Below are 19,670 nucleotides of genomic sequence, written 5' to 3' on the forward strand. Positions count from 1 at the left end.
AAAAGTCTAAGGCTGAGTAGCCTAGTACTTACATGTGCTACTTTTTAGCCTGACCTCAGTCGGAATCGAACCCCACTAGTAAAACTGGATTCAGACCGAGCCGTTTGCGGGGCAGCTGATCGTAGCCGGGGGAAAGATTGAGAGCCTCCTAGTGGGGATTGGTGGGCAACACTACTTGCTAGATTTTTTTCTCTCGATAGTGTCCCCGTGTGGGTTAATGGCTCCTCCTGCAACTGAGAGAGACGGAGCTGGCAGCGAGTAGCAATACGGGGGAGCAGTCGGAAAAACACAATTACGGCCCTAATTTTGCTGTTTTCGGTTGCAGTTCGTTGGATGTTATTAGAAAAATAGGCAGACGGGGTTGTAGTTGGGGCATAGTGTCAAACTAGAAGTGGGGAGGTCGAGGAAAGCGTTCTATTTTTTAACAACCAACTCCCCAAATGAACTCCATCAGAGCCACCAACAGGAGACCCAGGCGAGTGTCGAGGCCGCGCCCGGTGCAACCCGAACGGAACAACGGGGAGCGAGGTGAGTCAGGCCGCGGTCGGCACACCGTTTAGAGTGTAAACGTGTACGGTAGTCCAAGACAATCGCTCCGTGTATTCAAATCGTGCTATTAATGTACACTGACTGACAGAGGGTGTTCACTAGGAAAAGCCGAGGCTTCTTGCTCTATTGCTTAGGCCAGGCCGCGCTTTGTTTGGCTCCAGTGATTGTGGCTAACGCCAGCTTCTGGGAGGTTGGGGGAGTGCATTAGTTGCATTTGCTTACTGCGTACACGGCTCACTAGCCCATATTCCAACATTGTGACCGTTAATCAAAGGCGTGAGTCCAAGACTTCGGACTACCCTGTGCCATTATGGCATTGTATTCTCAGCTGTCACTAACGCGTCTGACGGCATAAATCTGCGTTGTCTTCTGACTGCCATTTTTGGGGTCAGCTAGCTAGGTTGCTACGGTTAGTTCGTTTATTCTGAGGCTAACCAGCTCATACGCTAGGCATACAGCATTGCAGCATTGCTTATGCATTCTTGTAGCTGGAATGTGAAGTCCCTGTTTTAGTAATGAGACACTCTGCTTTTGTTAGCTAACCAGAACTAGAGCCCATTCCTCAGCCCCGGCAGTTCTAACCATCTGGCTGGCTACGTTAATGCTATTTGTTTACACCGCGGATTTGCAAACTACGCAGTTGAGTAAAAAGCGAGTCTGAATATTAAACGTTACGCATCCTTAACCCGTCAACTTTAATTACCCCAGGCCTTAAATGCATTGCAGGGGTGTGTAAATGTGTTTGGGTGGCCAGTGCTCACTGTCTGGTCCAGACCGGCCCTTAACTTGGAGAGGATATGTTGGTTGGTTAAGTGAACGGTCAGGCCCTCGTCTGGCTGCGGGGATGCATCTGTCATGATCCGTCACCAACCTTTGTCTCACGTATGCAAGGGTCTGCCGGCTTTTCTGTAATATTGTCAACAAAAATGTTTTTTTAAACACGACGCTCTCTCACCCCGCTCTCTCTCCAACTTAGGGACGAAAATGTCAGTGGTATTTTGGACTGTTACTGTGGACAGTCCACACACTTACCCAATACAAGTCAAATCCATGAGTTTAAAAGCCGTGCATAGTCGCACAAGCAATGATGTGAATGTGATGTTGCAGCAATGTCTGGCCTGGCATATCATTTAGCCAGTTCCCAATGTCTTGTCCATGTGATGGGTTAGTAATGTGTGTGTTTGACGTGGTGACTGAGCTGAATGGGGGTGGGCTCTAACGTGTGTTGTTGCCTGTTCAGAGGGTGAGGCTCCACCAGCTGAGATGGCTGTGGAGGAGTCGGGACCAGGAGCTCAAAACAGCCCCTACCAGCTCCGCCGCAAGTCGCTGCTGCCAAAGAGAACTGCCTCCGCAGCCACTGCCTCCGCCTGCCCCAGCAAAAGCCCCATGGAGGTCATCCTTTACAAACATCACTCAGTGTGTGTGTGTGTGTGTGTGTGTGTGTGTGTGTGTGTGTGTGTGTGTGTGTGTGTGTGTGTGTGTGTGTGTGTGTGTGTGTGTGTGTGTGTGTGTGTGTGTGTGTGTGTGTGTGTGTGTGTGTGTGTGTGTGTGTGTGTTCACGTGAACCTAACTTGTGATGTCCTCCAGCAGGGAGCCTCCACCTCGACCACAGAGCCCTTTGGCCACCGAGCCAAGCGAGCACGGGTGTCTGGCAAAAGCCACGACCCACCAGGTGGGTGTTCCGGAACATTCCAACAGGAACATTAATCATATCGCTTGTAGGAGTTTCTTTGAAAATAGTCGACTTCTAAATGTAATGACAGAATGCTCCTATCCTACAAAGATCAGTTAGCTATAAGCTAATTGGCCATTTTATTGTTGTTTCTCTGGCTGTTATGTGGATATGTGCCTAGCCCACATGTCTTGTGTAGACTTAAATTGAAGCATGTGTCTGTCTGAATAGCAGCACCAGCAGAGCAGTATCTGCAACAGAAGCTTCCAGATGAGGTGGTGTTGAAGATCTTCTCCTATCTTCTGGAGCAGGACCTCTGTCAGGCAGCCTGTGTCTGCAAACGCTTCAGCCAGCTAGCCAACGACCCCATACTCTGGTCAGTTGAGCTCTTTCCCAGAAGAATTCAAAATCATTTTCAACATCATCATGAATCATTTCTTACATTTCAGCAAGAACTGCGTCTTGAAAGGTTCATGGGGAATCTGTGTGTGTGTGTGTGTGTGCCATCCAGGAAGCGTTTGTACATGGAGGTGTTTGAGTACACGCGTCCCATGATGCACCCTGAGCCCGGAAAGTTCTACCAGGTCAGCCCAGAGGAGCATGAACACCCCAACCCCTGGAAGGAGAGTTTCCAACAATTGGTCAGTGTCTGTGTCTGTCTGTGTGTGTGTGTGTGTGTGTGTGTGTGTGTGTGTTAAGGATGTGTCATGTGTACTGATGTGTAGTACTGTTTGTGTGTGGTTTTGGTGGGTAACGGTGTTGTGTGAGTGTGTATTGATTTGTGTGTGTGTGTATGGACTTGATTATCTGAGTGTAGTAAGTGTTCATAATGTGTGTGTGTTATTCTGCAGTATAAAGGAGCCCATGTAAAACCGGGCTTTGCAGAACATTTCTACAGTAACCCAGCCAGATATAAAGGCAGAGAGAACATGCTGGTAAGAGACTCATCACATAGTTCTCCAGAATCAATTTTGCACGACCATGAGAAGAATTCTAAGCAAAAAGTGTGTGTGTGTGTGTGTGCAGTACTACGACACCATCGAGGATGCGCTGGGTGGCGTGCAGGAGGCTCACTTCGACGGCCTGATCTTCGTCCACTCTGGCGTCTACACAGACGAGTGGATCTACATCGAATCCCCCATCACCATGATAGGAGCAGGTACAGCAGGGCGCTCACACCATGAAGGGCCGTGTGTGCGCGCGCGTGCGTGCGTGTGTAACCAGACTTCTCTTCCTCGCAGCTCCTGGGAAGGTAGCTGATAAGGTAGTGATCGAGAACACCCGAGACTCTACCTTCGTTTTCATGGAGGGATCGGAGGACGCCTATGTGGGATACATGACCATCAGGGTACACACACACAATCCCTCTTCATCAGTCTGCATGTTTTGGCTGTTTTTTCTCGATACGTTTTACGGGGAGTTTTTCCCTTGTCTTCCTCGAGGGTTTCGGTTGGATGAGGTGTGGTTCTCTGGGCTTGTGTGAAGCGCTCTGCGACCCCGCTTGTGTGAAGGGCTACATGGATGTGATGTGTGGAATGTCTCCCTCCTCAGTTCAACCCCGATGACAAGTCTGCCCAGCACCACAATGCCCACCACTGCCTGGAGATCACCGTCAACTGCAGCCCCAACATCGACCATTGCATCATCCGCTCCACCTGCACAGGTAAACTCCTCCTCCCTGCATGGTCCGCTCCACCTGCGTGCACACACACACGCGCAGAGTGGATTCCCGTGCTGTTGAGGGCAGCGTGGTCAGTGCTCTCTCTCTGCCTACAGTGGGCTCTGCTGTGTGTGTGAGCGGCCAGGGGGCGTGTCCTACCATCAAACACTGCAACATCAGCGACTGTGAGAACGTGGGCTTGTACATCACGGATCATGCGCAGGTAAACACACACACACACATGGCCAGTTTTCTCCTAAACACACTTCCTGGATCCTACACAGGCTGACAGACACTCACACGTCCAGACTGCCACACACACACACACACACACACACACTGTTGGTGGTCTTACGGTGTGTCTGCTCTCAGGGTATCTATGAAGATAATGAGATCAGTAATAATGCGCTTGCTGGCATCTGGGTGAAAAACCATGGCAACCCCATCATCCGACGCAACCACATCCACCACGGGCGAGACGTCGGGGTGTTCACCTTCGATCATGGAATGGTAACCCCCCTCAACACCACCTGGAACTTCTCACCTGCCTTCACCTGGACTTGATCAACTCCAAAACTGGATGATATTTCTTCACCTCTTTTTTTTCTGCTCTCTCCTCCTTTCTTCCCTTTTCTGCTCCTCCTCTCTGTTCCTCCTCTCTCTGCTCCTCCTCTCTGCTCCTCCTCTCTGCTCCTCCTCTCTCTGCTCCTCCTCTCCATGCTCCTCCTCTCCTTGCTCCTCCTCTCCCTGCTCCTCCTCTCCTTGCTCCTCCTCTCTCTGCTCCTCCTCTCTGCTCCTCCTCTCCCTGCTCCTCCTCTCCTTGCTCCTCCTCTCTCTGCTCCTCCTCCCTGCTCCTCCTCTCCTTGCTCCTCCTCTCTGCTCCTCCTCTCTGCTCCTCCTCTCTCTGCTCCTCCTCTCTCTGTTCCTCCTCTCTCTGCTCCTCCTCTCTCTGCTCCTCCTCTCCCTGCTCCTCCTCTCTCTGCTCCTCCTCTCTCTGCTCCTCCTCTCCCTGCTCCTCCTCTCTCTGCTCCTCCTCTCCCTGCTCCTCCTCTCCCTGCTCCTCCTCTCTCTGCTCCTGGTCTCTCTGCTCCTGGTCTCTCTGCTCCTGGTCTCACTGCTCCTGGTCTCTCTGCTCCTGGTCTCTCTGCTCCTCCTCTCTGCTCCTCGTCTCTCTGCTCCTCCTCTCTCTGCTCCTGGCCTCTCTGCTCCTCCTCTCTCTGCTCCTCCTCTCCCTGCTCCTCCTCTCTCTGCTCCTCCTCTCCCTGCTCTTCTGCTCCTCCTCTCCCTGCTCCTCCTCTCTCTGCACCTCCTCTCTCTGCTCCTCCTCTCCCTGCTCCTCCTCTCTCTGCTGCTGTCCCCCAGGGCTACTTTGAGAGCTGTAACATCCACAGGAACCGCATCGCGGGCTTCGAGGTGAAGGCGTACGCCAACCCCACGGTGGTGCGCTGCGAGATCCACCACGGCCAGACCGGGGGCATCTACGTGCACGAGAAGGGGCGGGGCCAGTTCATAGAGAACAAGATCTACGCCAATAACTTTGCGGGCGTGTGGATCACCTCGAACAGCGACCCCACGATACGGTACAGGACACGCACACGCCACACATACGCGCTCCCGGGAGCAGCCGTTCTGTGCCTGCTGTTCCCTCCCTCCCCTGACTTTCTGTGCGTGCCAACAGGGGCAACGCCATCTTTAACGGTAATCAAGGAGGCGTGTACATCTTCGGAGATGGGCGGGGCTTAATCGAGAGCAACGATATCTATGGCAACGCACTGGCGGGAATCCAGATTCGAACCAACAGCTGTCCCATCGTACGACACAACAAGATCCACGATGGCCAGCATGGAGGCATATATGTGGTAAACACACACGCATGCACACACACTCAGAACATGTCAGGAGGAGTGGAGTGTACAGGGTACTGGAGCGTGTGTGTGTGTGTGTGTGTATGTGTGTGTGTGTGTGTCTCAGCACGAGAAGGGCCAGGGTGTGATCGAGGAGAACGAGGTGTACAGCAACACGCTGGCAGGAGTGTGGGTCACCACCGGCAGCACCCCAGTCCTGCGCCGGAACCGCATCCACAGCGGCAAACAGGTAACACTCACACACGTTTCAGATCCTCACATCTGGGCAGGTCACTCACACACATCCGGTGGCTGTGTAGTTAATCCACAGGGAAAAACGTTTTCCCGCTCTCTCTCCACCCCCCCCCCCTTCTCTCTCTCACTCTCTCCACCCTCTGTCTCTCTCGACCCTCTCTCTCTCCCCTCTCCTAGGTGGGTGTGTACTTCTATGACAACGGTCATGGTGTTCTGGAGGACAACGACATCTACAACCACATGTACTCTGGCGTGCAGATCAGGTAAGACCCTCCCCCGCAGTCTTATCACATCCTCTCACTGTCTACCCCCCCCCCTTCACAGAGCAGAGACACCCTGACCCCCCCCCCCCCTCACAGAGCAGAGACACCCTGACCCCCTCCCCCCTCACAGAGCAGAGACACCCTGACCCCCCCCCCCTCCTCACAGAGCAGAGACACCCTGCGCCCCATCACAGAGCAGAGACACCCTGACCCCCCCCCCCCCCCCCCCTCACAGAGCAGAGATACCCTGACCCCCCCCCTCACAGAGCAGAGACACCCTGACCCTCCACCCCTCCTCCCTCAGGACGGGCAGCAACCCCAAGATCAAGCGGAACAAGATTTGGGGGGGCCAGAACGGGGGCATCCTGGTGTACAACTCTGGCCTGGGCTTCATCGAGGACAACGAGATCTTCGACAACGCCATGGCGGGCGTGTGGATCAAGACGGACAGCAACCCCACGCTGAGGAGGAACAAGATCCACGACGGCCGAGACGGAGGCATCTGCATCTTCAACGGAGGGAGAGGTAGCTCTCTCACACACACACACACACACACACACATATATACACACGTATATGGAATGGATAAATAGACTCATGGAAAGCTGCATATTCTAGATGTGAGCGCTCTGTTTGTGTTGTAGGCTTGCTAGAGGAGAACGACATCTTCCGGAACGCCCAGGCTGGAGTGCTGATCAGCACCAACAGCCACCCGGTCCTCCGCAAGAACCGCATTTTCGACGGCTTTGCTGCAGGTGAGCCGCCCGTGTGTCCTGTCAGTGCACACATTGGCCCGTCCTGAGCCCCCCCTCCCCAGCATCAACAAACCTCCCTTCCTGTGTCAGGTATCGAGATCACCAACCACGCCACGGCCACGCTAGAGGGAAACCAGATCTTCAACAATCGCTTTGGGGGTCTGTTCCTGGCCTCCGGGGTCAACGTCACCATGAAAGGTACCCAGCCGACCATTCTAACCACGTCCGACCCTGGCCCTAGGACGGCTACCCTGGCCCTAGGACGGCTGCCCTGACCCTGGCCCTAGGACCGCTGCCCTGACCCTGGCCCTAGGACGGCTGCCCTGACCCTGGCCCTAGGACGGCTGCCCTGACCATGACCCTGGGACAGCTGCCCTGACCATGACCCTGGGACAGCTGCCCTGACCATGACCCTGGGATAGCTGCCCTGACCATGACCCTGACCCTGGGATAGCTGCCCTGGCCCTGACCCTGGGATAGCTGCCCTGGCCCTGACCCTGGGATAGCTGCCCTGACCCTGGGATAGCTGCCCTGGCCCTGACCCTGGGATAGCTGCCCTGGCCCTGACCCTGGGATAGCTGCCCTTACCCTGGGATAGCTGCCCTTACCCTGGGATAGCTGCCCTGACCCTGGGATAGCTGCCCTGGCCCTGACCCTGGGAAAGCTGCTCTGGCTCTGGGATAGCTGCTCTGGCTCTGGGATAGCTGACCCCTGGCCCTGACCCTGGGAAAGCTGCTCTGGCTCTGGGATAGCTGCTCTGGCTCTGGGATAGCTGACCCCTGGCCCTGATCCTGGGACAGCTGCTCTGGCCCATCGACCTTGAATTGTCTCTTGAATACATACCTTGAAAAATGGTTAAATCCCATCCCTGTGCTTGTATATCTAATCTAAGATAGGCTGGACACTTGGGTGTACAAGCCTGGAAGTTCTTGTTGGAATACAAAACTGTATTTGTAGAGTCATCTTGTCCTCTTGCTGCTCTTGACCTCTCCTCTCCCTGTTTCTCCTCCTCTCCCTGTTTCTCCTCCTCTCCCTGTTTCTCCTCCTCTCCCTGTTTCTCCTCCTCTCCTTGTATCTCCTCCTCTCCTTGTATCTCCTCCTCTCCCTGTTTCTCCTCCTCTCCCTGTTTCTCCTCCTCTCCCTGTATCTCCTCCTCTCCCTGTATCTCCTCCTCTCCCTGTTTCTCCTCCTCTCCCTGTTTCTCCTCCTCTCCCTGTATCTCCTCCTCTCCCTGTATCTCCTCCTCTCCCTGTATCTCCTCCTCTCCCTGTTTCTCCTCCTCTCCCTGTTTCTCCTCCTCTCCCTGTATCTCCTCCTCTCCCTGTATCTCCTCCTCTCCCTGTATCTCCTCCTCTCCCTGTATCTCCTCCTCTCCCTGTATCTCCTCCTCTCCCTGTATCTCCTCCTCTCCCTGTATCTCCTCCTCTCCCTGTATCTCCTGTCAGACAATAAGATCATGAACAACCAAGATGCTATAGAGAAAGCTGTGAGCAGAGGGCAGTGTCTCTACAAGATCTCCAGCTACACCAGTTACCCCATGCACGACTTCTACAGGTACTACACACACGCACACACACACACCTACTCCCCCCAGGTGTTGAGTAGGGCTGTCAAAATTGCTCAAAAATGACGTTTGAATATTCCCATTAAAAAAACACATCTATTCGAATATATTTGAATTTCTGGTTGTGCATTAGGTACGTCAATAACAGGACAAATTAATACAATGAAACACAACTACTTGTATACTGTAGGTAGGTAGGCCTAATTTATTTAAGTTTAAACATATTTGACAAATGACCTACACAAAAATAAGAAGGGTGAGTTCAGGTAATGTGAGACTTCAGGTAAAGTGGGACGGTTATGCATTTTGATGATTTAACATGTGCAAAACCGACATCCAATCAGCAGAGCTGATCTTGACTCGTAAATACAACACTTCTAGTCACTATGCAGTGGTTTTTATTTGTCTGACATCATTAGAGTAGGCGTGATCTGGCTTGACAAGAGGTCTATACAGAAAAAACGCATCGAAAGTTCAGCGGCATATTACATTATATTTCTCAATGATAAGGAATTTAAATTAAGTTACAATGAGTACTGTTGCAGCATATTGAAGGGGTTTAACCACTGATTGAAACACACACAATTTGTAAACACACACATTTGTAAAATAATGCTTTATTAGAAGAAAAAAAACGTTTTATGTGATTGTCCCACATACCTGATCATGTCAGGTAATGTGGGACAGCATTTTTCAGGTAAAGTGGGACATCTAGTAATGCTGTGTTTATGCTATAAAAGTAATTTAATTTCCAGTTCTCAAATGTTTAATACCAATGCATCATACTGCACTTAAGTTGCCAACTAAATAACAACTTACAATGTCATCGAACCAGCGCTTTCAGACTTGTAAGGGTGACCGCTAACGCTAGTCCAACGAAATGCTAACGCAGCGGGACTAGCTAGCTAGCACATAGACTGCAGATCACTAAGGTTTACATCAGTTACACTTTATGCCTATTGTATAAGTAAAACCCCACAACTAAATGAATCTTGCCACCCCCTTGCACCTAGTAGTGTTGTATATAAACTCATTATTATTATATTAGCATACTAGGCTGACAGATGATGACTGTCCCACTTTACCAGACAAGCTGTCCCACATTACCTGAAAATGCTGCCTGAGTGAGAGAGGGGGTCATGTTATGTTTGAAAGTGTGTAGCTTCTAAAATATTGTGTATTCCCATTTAATTCCAACATGAAGATGTTCCTGAGCCCTAAAACGATTGACAGAAACGCCACTGGGGCGAGTTAACAGTTATGTTGAAAGTCTACAAGAGCCTCTACCAAAAAGTGTCCCACATTGCCTGAAATCACCCTAAATGAACTAATGGCCAAGACCGCAGACCTTGGCCTCGCTCGCACACACGCACTCTTTCTTTCTCTCTCCCGCACCGTCGCGCGCTCTACGCATAGCGGTGTAAAATGAACGACAACAATAAACAAATGCTGAGTTCTGAGCAAGCAATTTAAGGTCGCCATTCTTGTCCCAAATGTGGCAGGCTTCATATATTTCCAGACATCACTCTTTAGATTTGTGGCCAGGGTTACAATCACTTTCTCTGCTGCGGTCAAGCTGGGTTCTGCACTTTCTGCCATCTTCCACTGCCGCACGCGTCTGTTTTTTATTTTTTACATTCAAATATTAATTTTCACATTCGAAATTCGGTTATTAACCACTCTTCGAATATATATCCGAATTTAGAATATTTGTTGACAGCCCTATTGTTGAGCTGTGCCTAACACATGTTTGTTTCCAGATGTCACACCTGTAACACGACAGACAGGAACGCCATCTGTGTGAACTGCATCAAGAAATGCCACCAAGGCCACGACGTGGAGTTTATACGACACGACAGGTGAGCTTATCTATCTCTCATCTTCAGGACTGTCAGCGTGACAAGCATTTCCTGACATGTCACTTCCTGTGTGTGTCGCCCAGGTTTTTCTGTGACTGCGGCGCCGGAACGCTATCCAATCCCTGCACTTTAGCCGGGGAACCCACGCACGATACAGACACTCTGTACGACTCTGCCCCGCCCATTGAGTCCAACACGCTGCAACACAACTGAACAGAGTGAAGTGCCCACACACACACACACACACACACACACACACATGCGTCACACTCGGTGAAGGAAATGGTCCCTTGGAGCATCTCTCCGAGAGCTTGAAGGGGCTGTCACTTCTAAGGTGCTGGAGACATGGCCTCTGTTTTGGCTTTTTGGTTCTTGTACAGATGTTCAGTCACTGGTTCCAAGTAAATGCATAAAAATGCACATTCACCAACAAGCTTTCGACGATGGCTCCAGACATTGAAGAAAGGAGATGTTCTTAGCATAACGTTATTGTGTTGTTCATGGTCTTGGGAAAGTGTACCCCGACATGGATGAGGTCTGAGATGATGGATCCGACCTCTGGAAGTCCTGGTTTCGCTAGGGAATATCTGCCATTTTCTCCCATTTCTGACACTCGACATGCATAGATGCATTTTCACACATATATTACACACACACACACAAAACTGCAGCACACATACTCACACTCTGCAGAGTTGCAGCCACAAGGAGCCAGAGAGCCCTTGTGTATGTGGCTGTGAGCCAGCCAGGCCAGGCCAGGCCAGGAGCCGGGGCCTGCAGACAGACTGCAGCCTGCAGCGCCCAGAGCTTCCACTAGAGGGGGCCAGACAAAACGGACTCCCACCAACCGACCACATGAGATTCCTCACTCAAGCATTTCTTAACTCACTCTTGGCAGAGCGAGACTGCTGGATGCAAGCTGGAGCAAACGAGCCAAGCAATGGAGGGGAGGGGCCTCACCACTTTTTACACCATCAGGGGAGCAGCCAATAAGAAGCCACTTCCTCTGTGATCACCAACGCTCCAACTTCCTCTCTAGACAGGAAGTGTGTAGTCCTGGCCCCTCCCCCAGGCCTGCGGCAGTGAGGTTGCCATGGCAGTTGTAACTAGGCAACAGCTGGCCAGGCTGACCCAGCTGTTGCGCGTGGCAAAAGAAGAGTGAGACTGTGATGGAGCACTTCGTCTGTTATTTGTATTTTTTTGTAATATGTTATTCTGATCAACAGATATGATTTTAATGCTTTCTCATGTAGTTTTGTATTTTCAAGCAAAAATCTGACTGTATTTGAATGCCTTTTATTTTATTATATATTATTATGATAATTATAATTATTAATTTTCTTTGGTTAGCGCCCCCCCCCTCCCTATCCCCACACCCATCCCCCCAGCGTACTGCAGTAACTCGCTGTCCCAGTGGTAATAGTTCTTTCTGTGAAAGAGAAACTCGTTTAACACTAAGAACCCTCTCCAGTTGATCAGTTGAAGACAGGAGAACTTCCACAGTTGTATAAAGGTGTGTGTGTGTGTCTGGTTGTGGCGTACCTGTGTAGTGAATGTTGTGTGCGATGTGTGTGTGTGTGGTATGGTTGTGAGTGTCGGTGTCAGATTATGCAGTCAGTGTTGCTGGGCAGGGTCGTTCTCAGAGGTGTCTGGGCCTCTGGGTCTCTGGACTGGACGAGTACGTCTGCAGTGTCCCCCCCCCCCTCATCCCCCTGCCCCCCCCCCCCTCATCCCCCTGCCCCCCCCCCTCATCCCCCCCCCCCCCCCCTCATCCCCCTGCCCCCCCCCCCCTCATCCCCCTGCCCCCCCCCCCCTTGTATTGTGCTGACTGTGGCTCCTCATGCAGCCTGAATCGTATGCATGTACCATAACATCTAGACTTAATATATTGTGAAGTATTCAATAACCATTATGTAGATGCTAGTTGGAGTTCAAAAAGGGGTTTAATTTCCTAGAAAGAAAAAAAAGAAAAACAGGAAACTGGTCATTTCTAAGAAAATAAAACTTTATTAGATCAACTGTGTCTGTCTGAATTATTTCCTCCAGATTGTTCTTCCACAGCATCAATGAAGGATGTTACTGCTATAGACCCTACTGTGATTATAGTGAAGTATGTTACTGCTATAGACCCTACTGTGATTATAGTGAAGTATGTTACTGCTATAGACCCTACTGTGATTATAGTGAAGTATGTTACTGCTATAGACCCTACTGTGATTATAGTGAAGTATGTTACTGAAGTAGACCCTACTGTGATTATAGTGAAGTATGTTACTGCTATAGACCCTACTGTAATTATAGTGAAGTATGTTACTGCTATAGACCCTACTGTGATTATAGTGAAGTATGTTACTGCTATAGACCCTACTGTGATTATAGTGAAGTATGTTACTGCTGTAGACCCTACTGTGATTATAGTGAAGTATGTTACTGCTGTAGACCCTACTGTGATTATAGTGAAGTATGTTACTGAAGTAGACCCTACTGTGATTATAGTGAAGTATGTTACTGCTATAGACCCTACTGTAATTATAGTGAAGTATGTTACTGCTGTAGACCCTACTGGGATTATGGTGAAGTATGTTACTGCTATAGACCCTACTGTGATTATGGTGAAGTATGTTACTGCTGTAGACCCTACTGTGATTATGGTGAAGTATGTTACTGCTGTAGACCCTACTGTGATTATAGAGAAGTATGTTACTGCTATAGACCCTACTGTGATTATGGTGAAGTATGTTACTGCTATAGACCCTACTGTGATTATAGAGAAGTATGTTACTGCTATAGACCCTACTGTGATTATGGTGAAGTATGTTACTGCTGTAGACCCTACTGTGATTATAGTGAAGTATGTTACTGCTATAGACCCTACTGTGATTATGGTGAAGTATGTTACTGCTGTAAACCCCTGAAGGTCTAAGTGACCTCCTGACTTAGTTTCCTGGTCATTTATCAGGGTTGGGCAAAAGCAACAATGCGAAAACTTCAGCTTAAAACACAATCCAAGACATGTATTTCAATTTTATTGAAGAGACTTATGACGGTAAAACTAAAGAACGAAAAATGGAACTCTGTATATAAACACCTCCAGTCTCTGCACACGCCAGCCAGCCCACCTTGCTGGGACAGGATGAAGGACAGCGCCTAGCTCCTGGAGCCCAGGATCTCTGTGATGTAGCTGTTGTTATGGGCAACAAGCTCTGCCTTCATCTTGTTCAGCTGGGCCTTCACCTCCTCTTCCGTCATGCTGGCTGCCGGCAGGGACTTGACCTTGACCAGGAAGTCCTGGATCAGGCCCTCGCCCTCCTGCAGAGAGCACACATCAACACAGAGAGCACATCAACACAGAGCGCACATCAACACAGAGAGCACATCAACACAGAGAGCACATCAACACAGAGAGCACATCAACACAGAGAGCACATCAACACAGAGAGCACATCAACACAGAGAGCACATCAACACAGAGAGCACATCAACACAGAGAGCACATCAACACAGAGAGCGCACATCAACACAGAGAGCACATCAACACAGAGAGCACATCAACACAGAGAGCACATCAACACAGAGAGCACACATCAACACAGAGAGCACATCAACACAGAGAGCACATCAACACAGAGAGCACACATCAACACAGAGAGCACACATCTACACAGAGAGCACACATCTACACAGAGAGCACACATCAACACAGAGAGCACATCAACACAGAGAGCACATCAACACAGAGAGCACATCAACACAGAGAACGCACATCAACACAGAGAGCACATCAACACAGAGAGCACATCAACACAGAGAGCACATCAACACAGAGAACGCACATCAACACAGAGAGAGCACATCAACACAGAGAACGCACATCAACACAGAGAGCACACATCAACACAGAGAGCACATCAACACAGAGAGCACATCAACACAGAGAGCACATCAACACAGAGAGCACATCAACACAGAGAGAGCACATCAACACAGAGAGAGCACATCAACACAGAGCGCACATCAACACAGAGAGCACACATCAACACAGAGAGCACATCAACACAGAGAGCACATCAACACAGAGAACGCACATCAACACAGAGAGCACATCAACACAGAGAACGCACATCAACACAGAGAACGCACATCAACACAGAGAGCGCACATCAACACAGAGAGCACATCAACACAGAGAGCACATCAACACAGAGAGCACATCAACACATGACTACAGCCTGAAGTCAGTGGATGGCTAAGATGCCAAGTCAATACTGGCATGTGATTGTGGAGTGTTGAGAAAGAGCCCATTTCTGTCATCATTTGTAAGCGTTCAGTGTCCACATGGGCCTTTAGGGTCCAATGTGAACTAAAAACAACCCGGATGTCACCGTCTTGGCCAATGCCAATATAAACATGAATGCAATACTATTATATACTACTATACTATAATACTACACTACTATATAGATACTGATGTCAGTAATCTACCTTTGCACCCTTGTGTAAATATATTTATAGTTTCCTTTTAAATAGGGACCAACATACGACAGGGACATAGCTTATGCCTCACTGGTCAGTGATGAGGCCGGTGTCCCTGCCTCATTGGTCAGTGATGAGGCCGGTGTCCCTGCCTCACTGGTCAGTGATGAGGCCGGTGTCCCTGCCTCACTGGTCAGTTATGAGGCCAGTGTCCCTGCCTCTACCTGCCTCACTGGTCAGTTATGAGGCCAGTGTCCCTGCCTCTACCTGCCTCACTGGTCAGTGATGAGGCCGGTGTCCCTGCCTCACTGGTCAGTTATGAGGCCAGTGTCCCTGCCTCTACCTGCCTCACTGGTCAGTGATGAGGCCAGTGTCCCTGCCTCACTGGTCAGTTATGAGGCCAGTGTCCCTGCCTCTACCTGCCTCACTGGTCAGTGATGAGGCCGGTGTCCCTGCCTCACTGGTCAGTGATGAGGCCGGTGTCCCTGCCTCTACCTGCCTCACTGGTCAGTTATGAGGCCAGTGTCCCTGCCTCTACCTGCCTCACTGGTCAGTGATGAGGCCGGTGTCCCTGCCTCACTGGTCAGTGATGAGGCCGGTGTCCCTGCCTCACTGGTCAGTTATGAGGCCAGTGTCCCTGCCTCTACCTGCCTCACTGGTCAGTGATGAGGCCGGTGTCCCTGCCTCACTGGTCAGTTATGAGGCCAGTGTCCCTGCCTCTACCTGCCTCACTGGTCAGTGATGAGGCCGGTGTCCCTGCCTCTACCTGTTTATCGATGCGGCGTCTCTTGGCATCAGGCTCCTCCCCCTCGCCGCCTGCTGGCTCCTGGAACTCCTCCAGCTCTGCAGCCTTCTCCTTCGCCATGGCAACAACGGCAGCAGGAAAGTTTGCCATCTCCGCCACGTGAATCCCAAAACTTTGATCGCACACACCTGAACAAAAAAGGTTTGGTGAGAAAACAATGAAAGTGATCCAAGACCTTATGGATTCGTGTTTTTATTCCAAAGTGTGTGTGCGCTCACCTGGTTTGACCCGGTACAGCATGGTCAGTGTGTTTTGGGAAGTGAGAGCAGTCACATGCAGGTTGTGTACGGTGGGATGGTGTGTCGCTAGCGCCGTCAGCTCGTGGAAGTGAGTGGCAAACAGGCAGAAGCAGCCGATCTTGGATGCTATGTGTTCACTGATGGCCCAGGCCAGACCGAAGCCATCGTACGTAGATGTGCCTCGACCCAGCTCATCAATTATGATCAGCGAGTTCTCCGTGGCCAAACTACACAGAGGGGTCAGTGAAGATAAATCAGGTGTCTAAATCTGAAGAGGATATCCAATGATGAGCTTATTTTAAGGTTTGCAGAAAGATCCCTATTTGTCTAGCTGCTCCATGGGACCCTGTTTGTGGCATGTGGGATTAGAAGAATGACCAAGACGTCTCAACCGTCTCCCTCAAAACCTTTCACAAGTAAAGCAGCCAATGCTACCTGGAGCTAGCATGGATTCTCAAGCACAAGCTAAAGTATGCATCCTTCCTTTACAGCGCAAAACCCTGTGGGTAGTCATCCCATGGTGGGTCTTGTGATTGCGTGTGTGTGTGTGTGTGCGCGCGACTGCTCTCACCGGAGGATGGCGGCCGTTTCCAGCATCTCAGCCATGAAGGTTGACACTCCCTTCACCTGGCTGTCCCCTGCCCCCACGCGGGCCAGCACGCCGTCAATCACACTCAGCTCCGCCTTGTCACATGGCACGAAGCAGCCAATCTGGGCCATCAGGGCAATGACGCCCACCTGGCGGATGAACGTCGACTTACCGCCCATATTTGGCCCTGGAGGAGGGAGGGGGGGGGGGGTGGGGGGGGGGGAGTGAGAACACACAAACAGAAAACCATCCCAATCTGTGCAGGTGTGTGTGTGTGTGTGTACCTGTGATGATGTAGAAGCTCTTCTCGCCCTTGACGAAGGTGATGTCGTTGGGTATGAAGGCTGTGTCCACGTCGCTCTCCATGCAGGGGTGTCTGGCCTGCTGCAGCACCAGCCTGCTCGGCCCCTCGAGGAGGTGGGGCCGCACGTAGGGCACCGGGGCGGACACAGACGCCGCGGCGAAGCTCACCACGCCGTCCAGCAGGGCGATGACATCACTCAGACCCTGCAGGGGGTCCACGTAACCTGGGGAAGGAGAGGGGGGTTAATCACCGAGGGCCAGCTTAATCTGGATCAGAGTGATCTAGATTTTGAAATCCCATGTTTTGCTATTCAGGATCAGGTAATCAATATTACATTTGTACTGTCCACCCACATCAACAAGTAACAGCTTTTTCAGTGGTGTAGCTGGTTAAAGCGATGTTTGATGACGTGTTGTTAACGTGACTCTGGATACTCGAGTTTGTGCCCCAGTGCAGGGCACCTCAGACAATATTCCTTAACTTTTACTGTGAGAAAATGACACAATTCTAACCACCTACAGATGTATTACAACATTTTAATGTGTGTGCTCTAATATCAGATCAAAATGAACACATGTAGCCTTATTAAAAATATTAAATAACGTAGGGTAGTCTACCGTCGGAGACAACCACTACGCCTCATTCAGCCAGTTTAATCGGCTGCTAGATGACCCTGTTCATTTTCAATGCGCCGATAGTTTGGTTCTTTGGGCCGGCACAATCCGGAAGAAACCACACTTCATTAGGCATCGTTCGCCCATCCCTAATTCCCAATGTTGTAAATGGGACTACGTATAACAATGTAGGCCAATGTAGTAGGCTAGCCAAGTAAAGAACAGGTTCAATAGCCAGCATGGGGTCACTTTCAAGTGTTTTGATTTGAAGACAAAGAAAAAGGCCAAATAAAAAAATCCAAACAGAGCCATCATCTGACCTACAAACAATTGAAAACATACAAATATACATTCTTCACAAATACAATGTGAATATTTTGAACATGTGTTTCAAAATCAGAAAAAGGCTAAATGTCCAATAGGTAACAAAATTAAAGATCTTTCAAAGTTAGTCTTCGGTTGTGGAGAGACCAGCTTTTTGAAACTGCTTTTAGGAGGCAGATCTCAAGTCTGGCTTTGGTTTGTTCTTCTGCCAGAAGAATCTGGCAGAAGCTCTTACATATAAATACATATATATATGCATTACATGATGCGAATAGTTTTTTTTTTTTTTTTTTTACCAGTTTCAAGTTTTATTACATTTTGTTGCTGCAATCCACCCTGAATGCACCCTTCTGCTGGGATCAGAATTATCTTGATTTTGCAGATCAAAAACTATCCCAGTCCTACTAAAAAGTTTGAAACTACACATATTGAAGATTTGATCCAGATCAAAACCAAGACTGGATTACGTGATCTAATCCAATTTCGGAATCCTTTCTTTTTTTTTTTACCCATTTTTAAGATTTGATCTAATCCAATACCCGAAATCCTATCAGATCCCGTCTGAACAACTGGCCCCTGGTGCTGAACTGGGTCAATGAGGTCATCATGAGTGTGTGTCACCTGAGGCGATGCTGATGATCTCCTTGACGATGGCATTCTGAGCCTCCTCGTACTCCTGTCTGTTCTTGGTGTACTCCTCGTTCAAGCTGCTCAGCTTACTGCGCATGCACACACAAACACAAGGAGCTCGTTTGTTTTAGTATGAAAGATGCCCTCCTAGCAGTCATCATCCTGGACCAGGACAGCACCACCAACTCAGTCATCCTGGACCAGGACAGCACCACTAACTCACTCATCCTGGACCAGGACAGCACCACCAACTCAGTCATGCTGGACCAGGACAGCACCACCAACTCAGTCATCCTGGACCAGGACAGCACCACTAACTCAGCCATCCTGGACCAGGACAGCACCACCAACTCAGTCATCCTGGACCAGGACAGCACCACTAACTCAGTCATCCTGGACCAGGACAGCACCACTAACTCAGCCATGCTGGACCAGGACAGCACCACTAACTCAGCCTGGACCAGCAGGGTATACGTACTCTGTAGAGGTTGTAGACAGTGAGCGGTTTAAAAATATCAATGCCCACAGTGGTGACGTTAGCATTCCAGGTTCTCCATGACAGTTCTGTTTCCTGTCTGTTCTAGCCTCCTCTCTGTAGACCACCCCTCCCTCATCAGAATCAAGCCACACCTTTGTCTGCTGTTTTTGCCAGATAAGAGTCAAAAACAAGTTTATATTCCCAGGGCTCAACATTAACATTTTGGGTTTGAAACTCACTGTCCCCAAGACAATTTTTACTGGCCTCTCCTAAAAGTTGTAATTTATCATTGTTACAACAAAACCAAAGACTTATAAGTTGTGTTGCTCTGTTAACATGTTTAACCATTTATTAAACACATCCTGGATATAAAAAGAACAAAATGAAATCACATTTCCAGTGAAAATAAAAAGGTAATAGTCAGCAAAACAATTGACTTTTAACCTCAACTGTGACGTGCTCTCTTCCCTGCTGACAGACATCTCTCTGCACAACTGAAACCTCTGTCCCTCAATGCTAATATATAAAAGCTTCCATAGCATTTCATCAGTACGATACTAAGTACACAAGTCGACACCAGTCTTCCGCTGCAGTTCAATAGTCTGGGGGAACGAGGCGAACGGCTCGCCTGTCTTAATTACGTGATATCCCGTTGTTATAAGTCGTGCAATTACACGATGGGCATCTACATTGAAATTCCTGACCAGCATAGTCAACGGCCTGGAAGATGGATTGTCAACCATCTGCTTAACTATCACGCAAACCAGGTGCTGTCTGCTACTGCTAGCATGGC

At 49.7% G+C, this 19,670-nt stretch overlaps 2 protein-coding genes across 4 annotated transcripts in view; one reads left to right on the forward strand and one right to left on the reverse strand.

The window, feature by feature from the left end:
- Positions 1-228: 228 nt before the first annotated feature.
- fbxo11b (F-box protein 11b) lies at positions 229-11,659 on the forward strand. Of its 2 annotated transcripts, none has more exons than XM_084670143.1 (21): positions 229-528; positions 1,790-1,941; positions 2,140-2,221; positions 2,453-2,597; positions 2,733-2,862; positions 3,073-3,156; positions 3,248-3,380; positions 3,463-3,569; positions 3,773-3,884; positions 3,998-4,104; positions 4,254-4,391; positions 5,244-5,461; positions 5,560-5,740; positions 5,853-5,975; positions 6,158-6,243; positions 6,548-6,768; positions 6,888-6,998; positions 7,089-7,196; positions 8,444-8,552; positions 10,323-10,421; positions 10,505-11,659. In XM_084670143.1, exons 1-21 carry the CDS (start codon positions 441-443, stop codon positions 10,632-10,634), a joined length of 2,664 nt encoding a protein of 887 aa, XP_084526269.1. In that variant the 5' UTR covers positions 229-440; the 3' UTR covers positions 10,635-11,659. The 2 variants fall into 2 exon arrangements, with proteins under 2 accessions (XP_084526269.1, XP_084526270.1); XM_084670144.1 differs by having other exon boundaries at positions 2,456-2,597.
- Positions 11,660-13,430: 1,771 nt separating this feature from the next.
- Positions 13,431-19,670, reverse strand: part of msh2 (mutS homolog 2 (E. coli)) — a 15,967-nt gene continuing 9,727 nt past the window's right edge. Inside the window, exons 11-16 of one of the 2 annotated variants that reach the window (XM_084670850.1) lie at positions 18,391-18,488; positions 16,839-17,054; positions 16,510-16,714; positions 15,918-16,165; positions 15,661-15,827; positions 13,431-13,730 (exon numbers count right to left, since the gene is read on the reverse strand). In XM_084670850.1, the coding sequence (XP_084526976.1) occupies positions 13,569-13,730; positions 15,661-15,827; positions 15,918-16,165; positions 16,510-16,714; positions 16,839-17,054; positions 18,391-18,488 (1,096 nt within the window). In that variant the 3' untranslated portion in view covers positions 13,431-13,568. Of the gene's footprint in view, positions 13,731-15,660; positions 15,828-15,917; positions 16,166-16,509; positions 16,715-16,811; positions 17,055-18,390; positions 18,489-19,670 lie in introns of both variants that reach the window. The other variant, XM_084670849.1, reaches the window with a different exon arrangement.

Source organism: Hypomesus nipponensis, chromosome 13 (genome assembly GCF_054491055.1).
Source record: "Hypomesus nipponensis isolate SF chromosome 13, ASM5449105v1, whole genome shotgun sequence".
Classification (NCBI taxonomy): domain Eukaryota; kingdom Metazoa; phylum Chordata; class Actinopteri; order Osmeriformes; family Osmeridae; genus Hypomesus; species Hypomesus nipponensis.